Source organism: Echinops telfairi, unplaced genomic scaffold (genome assembly GCF_000313985.2).
Source record: "Echinops telfairi isolate 266 unplaced genomic scaffold, ASM31398v2 ScPeMD7_9;HRSCAF=40, whole genome shotgun sequence".
In the NCBI taxonomy this organism is placed as follows: domain Eukaryota; kingdom Metazoa; phylum Chordata; class Mammalia; order Afrosoricida; family Tenrecidae; genus Echinops; species Echinops telfairi.
In genome coordinates, this window is record NW_022103906.1 from 29,863,631 (window position 1) to 29,874,746 (window position 11,116).

At 45.1% G+C, this 11,116-nt stretch overlaps 1 protein-coding gene across 1 annotated transcript in view; it reads right to left on the reverse strand.

Annotated features, from left to right (window-relative positions):
• Nucleotides 1-3,456: 3,456 nt before the first annotated feature.
• Nucleotides 3,457-11,116, reverse strand: part of AP3M2 (adaptor related protein complex 3 subunit mu 2) — a 24,493-nt gene continuing 16,833 nt past the window's right edge. The window contains exons 4-8 of the mRNA XM_004707560.2: nt 9,876-9,961; nt 9,447-9,580; nt 7,300-7,507; nt 6,900-7,044; nt 3,457-4,020 (exon numbers count right to left, since the gene is read on the reverse strand). Of these exons, the coding sequence (XP_004707617.1) occupies nt 3,920-4,020; nt 6,900-7,044; nt 7,300-7,507; nt 9,447-9,580; nt 9,876-9,961 (674 nt within the window). The 3' untranslated portion in view covers nt 3,457-3,919. The remainder of the gene's footprint in view (nt 4,021-6,899; nt 7,045-7,299; nt 7,508-9,446; nt 9,581-9,875; nt 9,962-11,116) is intronic.

Consider the following 11,116-nt stretch of genomic DNA (forward strand, 5'->3'; position numbering starts at 1 on the left):
TTGATGGAATACCAACTAAAATATTTTTCAACAAGCCAATGATGCACTGGAAGCACTCACTTGTCTATACCAGGAAATCTGGACAACAGCTACCTGGCCAACTGACTGCAAGAGACCCACCTTTGTACCCACTCTCAAGAAAGGGGACCCAAAAGAATGCTCAAAGTATCATCAATATCACATACAAGTAAATTTTTGCTAAAGGTTATCCAACAATAGGTGTAGCATCTTAAAATTGTGGTGATGCTTGTACAACTTTTTAATATGATTGAACTATTGAATTGTATGGTGTGTCACTTATATGTCAATAAAATTGTTTTTTAAAAAATAGTTGCAGCAGTACATTGACAAGAGTAGGATTCCAGAGGTTCAGGACGGACTCAGAAGAGGACTTGGACCCAGGGATATCATTGTTGATATCAGATGGATCTAGGATGATCCTTGTGTATCATTGACTATGCCAAGGCATTTGACTGTGTGGACCCCAACACACTGTGAATAGCCTGCAGAATGCTTAATAATGGCCGTGTGGAACCTGTGCATGGATCGAGAGACAGTTGTGGGAACAGAGCAAGGGTATACTGCATGGTTTAAAATCAGTAAAGGTGTGCATCAGGGTTACATCTTCTCATATCTGCTCAATCTGTATGCTGAGCAAATCATCTGAGAGGCTGGATTATATGAAGAAGAATGCTGTATCAGGATTGGAAGGAGGTTTAGTAACAATCTTCCATATGCAGATGGCAGTCTTGCTTTTTGAAAGCAAGGAGGACTTAGGCACCTGCTGAAGATCAAGGACTGCACCCTTCCAAATGGATTACGACTCAAGGTAAAGAAAACCCAATCCCCACGACTGAACCAGTAGGTAACATCACGGTAAACAGAGGGGGGGAGGGGATTAAAGCTGTCAAGGACGTCATCTAACTTGGACCCACTATCAATGCTCATGCAAACAGCAGTTACAAGATCAAATGGCACGTTGCATTGGGTAAATCTGCTGCACAAGACCTCTTTAAAGTCTTGAAAAGCAAGGATGATACTTTGAGGACTAGCGTGGGCCGGACCCAATCCAGGGTATTTTCAATCTGCTTGTGAAAGCTGGGCACTGAAGAACAGATGCATTTCAATTATGGTGCTAGCGAAAAATATTTCAAGTACCATGGACTGCCAAAAGATCAAACAAACCATCTGTCCTGGGAGTATGGCCAGAAAGCCCCTCAGAGGCAAGGATGGTGAGCTTCGTCTCCCGTACCCTGGACATGTTGTCAGGAGAGACCTGCCCCCAACAAGAGGGATTGATGGAGTGGTTGAAACAATGGGCTCAAATATAAAAGCACAATTGTGAGAGTGGGGCGGGATCAGGCAACATTTCCTCCATTATCATAGGTTGCTGTGACTCAACATTCCTAATCTTGGTAACTCTCGCTCAGTGACTGGGTGGGAGAATGCAAACAATGTGAACAGGTTTCTGATTCTAGGACTGGTCTGTGTCGCCATTCTGCTGGGGCGGCACAATGGTGTTACCCACAACCCACCGGACACAAAACTGCTGGCCTTACAAACTGTGCGGTGTATGGACAGACTACTTCCTGTGACTCGGGAAACCTTAAACTCGACAGGGCCTCGGAAGAAGTGATCCCAGGTGTTCTGGGATGCGCTGACAGAGATGGTGGCAGTGGTGGTGGTAGGTCCCACAAGGCAGTTCCGACTCACGGTGGCTCTGTGTAAAACACAGCCAAACATGCCTGACCCTGTCCAGCCTCACGATCACTGCTGTTTGAGTTCATTCTTGCAGGCTCCGTGTCAATCCACCTCATAGAGGGTCTTTCTTTGGGGGGACGACCTTCTACTCTACCAAGCATGATATCCTCCTCTGGTAGGATGACTGGGCCCTCCCACGGTAGGTGTGTGCATAGAGGCCAAAGCATCCTGAACAAATATTTGAATGAGGGCATAGAAACATCTGGTTGTACACAGAACTGTTTATCCCATACGAAAACCACAAAGCAACGTTACTCTGCAGCACAAACAAATCCAGTAAACAGGAAGGTGAGCTAGGAGCCAATTTGCGCAAGTGTTTGGAAACAGAAAAATTCTGAGGTTCAGAGGGTGTGTGTGTACGTTTCTCCATGCACAAAGCAGAGTACATTTATGTTACGAGGAAGCAAACAAACCTCATAAACTTGTCTTTTACGTAAATATTGAAATGGGTAAGAGACACATGAACTAGAACAGCAATGACGCAGGGAAAGTCCGCGGCATCCCTTGAGGTGCGGCGTTTCTTAGTTACTCAACATGGCCCACCTTCCAGCAGCATTCTTATCACTCAACGATTTGGATGATATTTTGGTCTTAGAATAAAAACGGCTGGCAGCTATTGGGAAGGGCTACATTATAGAACCCCAAACAAACAACTCTGGGTTGTTTCTGTGCCGCAGTTGCCACCCCGGGCTGCTACGGAACAGCTTCAGACTGGAAGACTCGGGATCTGGTATCGGGGCAGCGCTCACAAACACTCGGGAGTACATAGTTGTGGCCCACATCACGGGATTAAGCTGGCTAGCTGTACCACCCTGCACCCGAAGTCTTGGCTGTCCCAGGGGGTAGGGAACTGGTTTTCCCTAAAAGCTTTTGTTTGTTTTAATTTAAGACAATCTCACAGGAGGATCAGCCAACAACAAAAGGGCTGCTGAATTGTGGGAGGAATGTGAGGATTATGTGGGCATGGGCATTCCAGGCACCAGAGAGAAGGCAGGGAGGGCACCTTCTCAGTGGAGATGGCAGACTATGTGCTAAAGACAAGCAGCATTTCGTATCTGAGAAACTGCCAGGTGTTGTCTTCAAGGGTCATGTGATTCTCCTGGGGCTTTCCATGTCCATGGTGGATTCAAACTTAAGAAGGTTGCAGTTCGTTTCTAGAAGGACGAATGCTTTTCCTCGGTGAGAGCACAGGGACCAGAAAGGAAGCCACTCAACACTAGTCCGTTCAGCCTCCTCAGGGTGGGAGGCGTCACTTCCTAATCTGCTATCGTCCTTTAATACTCATTTCACCTTTGTCTCCCCGCTGATCTTTTATTAAATTGGCTTTCTTTTCACTTTCCCCTCTTTCAAGTAATCTTTCTTTTTTATTTTCTTTCAGTGATTTAGAGAGTGAGTGAGAGTGAGTCAGTGAGTGAGAGAGTGAGAATGAGTAAATTAGAGAGAGAGTGAGTGAGTGAGAGAGTGAGTGAGTGAATGAGTGATTGAGTGAATGTGAGTGAGAGAGTGAGTGAGTCAGTCAGTCAGTCAATGAAAGTGAGTGAGTGAATGAGAGTGAGTGAGTCAGTGAGTGAGTCAGTGAGTGAGTGAGTGAGTGAGTGAGTGAGACAGTGAGTGAGTGAGAGAGTGAGTGAGTGAGAGAGTGATTGAGTGAATGTGAGTGAGAGAGTGAGTCAGTCAGTCAGTCAGTCAATGAGAGTGAGTGAGTGAGTGAGAGAGTGAGTCAGTGAATGAGAGTGAGTGAGAGAGTAAGTGAGTGAGTGAGAGTGAGTCTTAAGTAATCTTTCTTTCCACCTTTAAAAACCAGCATCAAAGAAATCTTTCACTGGCTTTAGATAATTAAAGCCAAGCAAGCAACGAATGCACGCCTTTCTCTATGGCAGCCATCAAAAAATAGTGACGTGTGCTGTCATCTCTGCCTGCCGTCACCCCCCTTCCTTGGAAACCTGAGCTGCTGTTGATTGTGTTGCCGCTCTGTGCAGCTCTCCCTGGCGACCCTCTGCCCCCTTGCTTGGTTCCATGGCACGGCAGGCTAAGGAAAACAGGGAGCAGGTGGGGCCGGGGGACTGACCGAGGAGACAGGTTGGATTTTTTTTTTTCACTTTTAGACAAAGAAGACATGAGCAAATGTTCATAACTTTTCCTTCTGTAAACTCTCCCTTCAGGTTCGAACTTGGAATTTTCCAGCTTTGGTCATATATTTTATGCCTTTAAAGGGTTTGTACTTTTCTCCATACATATCCAGACGATTCACTTTGAGTCCTGAAATGAAGGATAAGACATGAGTATTAGTCAAAAGAAGCAGGTAGAATTAATGGTTGAAACTCTTTTCAATTCGAAGAGATCAATGGGCTAGAGATTGCTGTTAAAATGAACCAGAAATATAGCTTCACTTACTTGTATCATTTTTAACATTGACCCCCAAATTAGGTGATACCGTCTCCTGGAGGGCTGCTAGGACAAAACAGGGGGCTGCCAAAGCAGATGCCTATACTTTATGCTGACTGTGGGCTACAGTACAAATGTTTTTAATTGCCAGGGGGCACTGAGTAATTTTTTTCTCTTAAAAAGGGGGTGGTAAGTGAAATAAGTTTGGAAGCCTATGATTTATATAAAGATGCCTAGTATTTCACTCATAGTATATACACTGACAATGAAGAATTATTATTCCAACAAAAAAACCACCCCATATTGAAGTGTGTTTCTGAAGTAGAAAGGGCAGGACATGAGAGGCAGAATTAAGTACAGTTCAGAGAAAATTCAGACCACTGTACATTGTTCTCATGAATGAACTACATTAATAATGATAATTGTATGGATCATATTGCTGCTACTGCGGCTGCTGCTGTTGTTGTAGGTGCCATCCCACTCGGTGGGTGCTGCCTCACGGTGACCCTACGTACAAGAGAATGCTGTGTGTTCTCACCATCACTGACGCCACTGTGTCAATCATCTCATTGAGGATCTGCCTCTTTTTCATTGACCTTTTCTACTTTGCCAAGCAAGAGGACCATCTCCAAGGACTGGTCCCTCCTGATAACACGTCCAAAGTCTGTGAGAGGAAGTCTCACCATCCTTGCTTCTAAGAGGCATTCTTACTCAGAGGCTTCTGTACTCCTGACAAGACACTCTTCGGCGGGCCGTGGTATAGTCGATATTCTTCTTTAATACCACAACTCAAGGCATCGATTCTTCTTGGATCTTCTTTCCTTCCTCACTGTCCATGTTTGACATGCCCACGAGGCGACTAAAAACACCGTGGCTTAAGTTAGGCACAGCTTAGTGTCAACGTGACGCTTGGCTTTTTAACACTTGCAAGAAGTGTTTGGTGGCAGGTTTGTCTGATGCAATATGTCTCTTGATTTCTGGGATGTTCTTCCCAGGGTGTTGATTGTAGAATGAAAAGCGGAATGAAACCACTGACCGCTTCAGTATTGCCTGTGTTTGCCATGAGGTTGTCCACGGGTCCAGTTATGAAGACTGTAGAAACCCAAGCTCATTGTGCTAGTGAGCATGACCTTGTTTGAAAACAGGCCTTTGGAAACCTTATCAGTGAAGTTGTTATGAGGTCAGATGGGAATAAGAGGGATCTTCATCCAGTCTGAGTGATGTCCTCATAAATAAAAGGAGAAGTGACAAAGGTGGAACCCAGAGGAGGGATAACTATGTGAAGATCATCTTCATGCCAAGAATGCCTGGGGGAGACTCTCAGAAGCTGGGATAGACAAGAAAGGATCTTCCGTTAAAGACTCCAGAGGAAAACACTTCCCAGCCAACATGTGGATTTGAACTCCTAACCTACCAGAAAACCAAGCTCACTACCATCAAGTGGATGCTGACTCACCGCGACTCTAAAAGACAGGGGAGAATGCTCCTGTGGGGTTCCAAGACTGTAACTGTTCAGCCACCTAGGTGGTGTTTTTGTTACACCAACCCTAGAAAACTAGTACAAAAATAAATTAATAAATAAGTAACAGAAAAATAAATTATAATTGTGTGGATAATGAAAAGAATCATGAACAAATGAATGCTTTGCAAGTACTCTCACTCTATTAAGAACAAGTTTATATGATATTGAGCTTTATCGTTTAAGTGCTTTAAGTTAAAATCTAAATAAACTCTGACCACTCATATTAGACCAGGTTCAAGGGAAAAGAAAAATGGGAACTGCATATAAAACTAAAGTGATCTCCTATATACTTCACAAGATTGTTGGGAAGATGAAATAAGCAAGTACATGGAAAAAAGGCTACAGTAGTATCACACTGCCATCGAGTCCACGCTGACTCAAAGGGACCTTATGGAACAGGGTAGAACTTCCCCGGTGGGCTTCCGAGACTGGAACTCTTTATGGGAGTAGAAAGCCTCATCTTTTTCCTGCAGAACAGCTAGTGGTCTAGAACTGCTGATCACGCGGTTAGCAGCAGCACAACGCATAACCCACTACGCCACCATGGCTCCTAAAATAGTACCTAGCACATAGTAAATTCTTAATAGCTCCTTATTATTATCATGATTACTACTATTATCCTAAGGTTAAGCGCAGGCTATGCTGGCTTGATCTGGATAGCCCCAACGTGCCCCCAAATGATGATAAAGGCAAATGCGAGAGAAGACAGATCCGTCTAAGTTACCAGCTCAGCATCCCCATACTGGAACCCTTCGGAACCTCAAACTGACAACCCTGGGGATGGCTCACAGCCTGTCAACGCTCCTGCCTACCAATATTCTTTCTTTCTCACTTGTGTCCCAGTCGGGTTTATTCTGGTCACTTGGGCCAACGTCAAAATAAGGACGGTAAACTTTCCTCAGAAAAATGTCCTGAGAAAGATTTTGTTATACGTAGCCAGCACGTCCGGTAATAAAACCAAGTTCATTCATCTGAGGGATGGCCTCAGTGACATGGACGGACACAGCAGGCGCAGGAACTGACTCCAACATCCCAATGATCATGAAGATGATACGGGACCAGGCAATGTTTTTGTCCTGTTCTACATACGGTCGCCGTGAATCAGTGCCAACCGGGCCGCTCCCAACAACAATGGAACCAAACCTCAGAAGACTTCCTGATGTCTGTGCCATATGGCAGGAAGCCACCACTGCTGTTTCTGCCTCAGTCACCGGGGCTGTCGGTCACTTACCAGAAATGGCCAGCTGCTGGATCTTAAACTGCAGGTTAATGGTGGGGTTCTCATCTGGCTTGGAAGCTCCAGCCTGAAGACTCATGGTCCCCTTCAAACTCGGTAGCTTTTGAGGATTTATTTTCCCTACATCCCAAGACAGCATCTTCAGACACAAAATAAAAGAGAAGTTGTCTTTCCAATACAATAAATGGACTCCTTCTTTCAAAGCGGCTAAGCGCTAAGCTCAAGGGCATCTGCTGACAAGAACAAATAACGGAAACTATCTGTTACCATGTCAACTCAAAGGAGTGCACACTGTCCCTTGAGCCGGCCTCGTCTTTCAAAGGAGGTAGAAGCTCTATGTGAAGAGTGCCCACCTTTAAGATCAGCAGTTCAAAACTCCCTGCTCATCCCCTACCTTTGTAACTGGGTCAAACGTATGCACCCCCTGAGACGGAGTCAGGCTCATATTCAGGACCCCTTTGGGCATCTGGCTGGTGACAATCACTCCTTCTATGGCCTTGCCCATCGTCTGCTTGGGTCCCACTGTTATTTCAAAGCGTCCAAGGGAACTGCTGTCCCGGAAACTGATGTTATGTTTGACATACACTGGGATTGCAACCAGACTGGAAAGGAAACAAAAAGCCCATTTCATTAATGACCTGCCAACCGTCAATAGTTCCCCCTTTTACATCATGCTCCCCATCACACCCCTCAGCTCTCTGGCAGCCTCTGCACCCTTACTGTCTTCCTTACTCTTTATTTTAATCAGTGTAAAAGAAAAACACTCCCAGTCAGCATTCTTTTTGCAAACTGTTGTCTAGTGGAGTGAACCAACTCTTCGAATAACTGAATAATATTAAAAAAAATCAAAGAATATACTACATTTACTGTGAGGGAGGCAGTGTGAACAAAAATAAGGTGTCGCTTTAAGTGGGGTAAAGTACTGCTGCAATTTCATAAGCACCATTATTAAACAAACATTTCAGATGGTGAAGCCATTGTTTCTCAACAAGTCCTCCAACTAGGCCATAGTTGGCCACCTGCATCCTTTTCAGAAAAAAAAAATTTTTACTCAGCATCCCTCTGCCAATCAAAAAACTTTTGTATACAGCCCATAGGCCAGGATATAGTGGAGGTATCTGCTTTTGTAGCCCCCTCTGGGTCAAGCCAGCACCCCCCAGGGGGTGGTTCCTACTACTTTGGGAAACACGGATGGAAATTTACCGTATATACTCAAGTATAAGCCAACCCGAATATCAGCCGAGGCACCTAATTTTACCACCAATACTGCATTAAAAATGTGCAGGAAAACTCGGCTTATATACAAGTCTATACAGTACATCATTCTGAAGGCAGTACTTCCATCTCTCCATCCCTTCCCCCAAAGAACTCTGCACTCTTTGATTTGTGCCACGCCACAAGAGCAGCTTTGGCAACCTGAAGGGACACAGATCGGGTTCCTTTTAAATACCCTTTTGAGTTTGGGGAACAAAAAGAAGTCTACCAGGGCAAGGGTAGGACTTTAGGCGGGACAGGTCTGGTTTCCCACCAAAATACTTACAGGACATTGCTTGCTGCCCTGTAAGAATGAGCAGGTGCATTGCTATGATGGAAAATAAGTTTCTCTCTTACGTTCCCTCGGCCTTCTTACATCGTCACTGCAGTTTTAAATTTTCTTAAAATGTCTTCCTAATACACCGCAGGGATGATTATCCTGTGTCCTTTGAGAAAAATCTATCAAGAGTACCTCTCCAGAGCCCTCCCGGCCCCCAACCCTGCCCAAGCGGCTGAAATAACCTGACGAGCGGACCTTGCTGTCTCGCAGTGCACCAGCCCAGCGGTCATTTTGTACGGCTCCCCAAGCTCCTAGGTTTACACTTCGTGCCGTCCACATTCCAATTACGAATGGGTGTTCGCAGCTGTTTCTTTTCGAGGCATGCCACATTAGCAATGAAGGTACCCAAAGTCTTGCCCTTTCTATGTCATTTCATTGGTCAGTTTTAAGGTCCGTCTATTTTGAGGGAGCGGCTCCGCCCCAGTCCTATCGGAGTACCTTGCACCCTGAGGGTTCATCTCCCAGCACTCTGTGAAACAATGTTCTACTCGTCATACGGTTTCCTGTGGCTAAGTTCTCAGGAGTACACCGTGCTTCCTCCTTCTTCCTAGTCTGTCTTAGTCTGGAAGGTCCGCTGGAAGCCGTCCACAGTGGGCGACCCTGCTGCTATTTGGCACACCCTCCAGCAGTTCAGCAACAAGCAAGCCATCATAGTATGACACTCTGATAGGCTAGCGGTTCTTATTTAGACATTAAAAAAAAAGTAGCAGACTGATAAGCACTTAAGTTTTTGATAAGTACTACTTCGATGTTTTTGTCTCATCCTTACAACAAGATACCTCGATTATTTTTCATTTATACAGAACACAGACACAGAGAAGTTAAGTGGCTCACTGGAATACGAACCCAACTAGTCTAACTCCAGAGCCTTTTGGACCCACTGGAGGATGGTTTCCCTGAATACCTCAAACACACAGACTGCATGCTTCACTATCAGGGCTGCTTACTTCTGTGCACTGACATGGTAGGAGAGCAGACGGAAGTTTCCATCAGGAGGGATGAACGAGAGGATACGCTCGGACTCCCAGCGCTTGAAACGAACACAGGGATGGAAGCTGACGTCATCCAACAACCTTGGGTTCTACCGGTACCAAGCAAAGGAAACAGAGATGAAGAAAATTAAACACGTACGTCTTCAGGAAAGTCAGGAAAATGCTGTTTTTATTCATGCATACACACATTCTGCCATTATGTACTGAAAATTCTCTCACACACAAACACAAATTCTTGTTATTTATAGAAAATCCAAGCCTGATAGAAGCTTTGTGGCTGTCCTTAATAATGGATTCTTGTTGTAATCCATTCTCTGGACTCTGTCTTTCCAGAAGGATTGAATCTCCCACTCCACATACTCAGTGTCTGGCCTTGGGCTTTACCATGAAGGAGAGGGTGAGGTCCGGCATTCCGGTCAGCTTGACACACGCATCAATCACACCCTGGATCTCCGCAGTGATTGTGGAACCTGAGACAAGAGTAAAACCACCCAGGGGGTCAACAGATGATTGACTGCTCCTCTGTTCTTCCTACTAGCTCCCTCTCTCTTCCCAATTCACGTATTGCCTTCCTTTCTTCTCCCTTCTACCTTCCATCCATCCTTCATTCTGTCCATCCTTGCAACCAACCACTTAGCGCCTCTGCATCCACATATCAGGTATGAGACATTACGATGAAAGCCTGGGAACAGACTAATTAATGATATGGTTATTAACCTAAAGGAGTTTTCCATCTCGAATCAGCACATCGTTATCCAAACCAGTGGTTAAGCAACTGCTCTCCCTAATGTCACCAATCGGTTTTCCTGTGAAACAGAATGGCTACTTTTGGTCTTTATCCTGGAGGACCTTCCCCATTGCACTGCCCATTGTTGACCACTCTGCTTGAGCTTTTCTGGTTTACTTCAGCTTCTACCTCCTGCCCTTCAGGATCTAGCAGAGGTTTCTCTTGTCTTCGCCCATCTTTTAAATACATGTTTGTTTGTTTTTCCCGGTTCTGACTTCTCTTCTCCCTACACGTGTTTCCTGGGTTACTTTACCTGTTTCCCAATGGTTCAACTTTCAATTATGGAAATTTCTCTCCTAATCTGTGTTCAGTTCAAATTTGCTTCTGCCCAATGGGCATCTAGCTCCACCTGGATGCTACTGGGGCACTTCAAACACCACGTGTCCAAAAGCGAATCCATTGTCTCACTTCCTGGGCTTTCTCCTCCCATTTCTTACACCATGACAACACCCATGTCCAGTGATCAATTCCTTTTTTAAAAAATGTTTTTATGGCCTCTCTCTCAAAGCTCTCTAGTCCTTTCCACCCTCACCACTAGACAGACGTCTGTATTCTGTGCCTGACTTCCGCAAGCCTCCGAATTGGCACTCTTTGCCTTTAGTCTTACCCTACTTCGCCATAATGACCGTTCTAAACTGCAAATCTAGTCTTACTCCTCAATTGCCAACTCCCCTTCATGGCATTCAGTGCTCTTCCATCCTGCGTTGTGTTTGTTAGTTTATGTTACTTTTTCTCTAAGGTTGAGTTAGTTAATTGTGCCAACCTGGCCGATAATCACATGTGGGGCTAATTGAAAGGCAGAGGGATAAATGGGTGGTGAGCCTCACCTTTCTAGTTC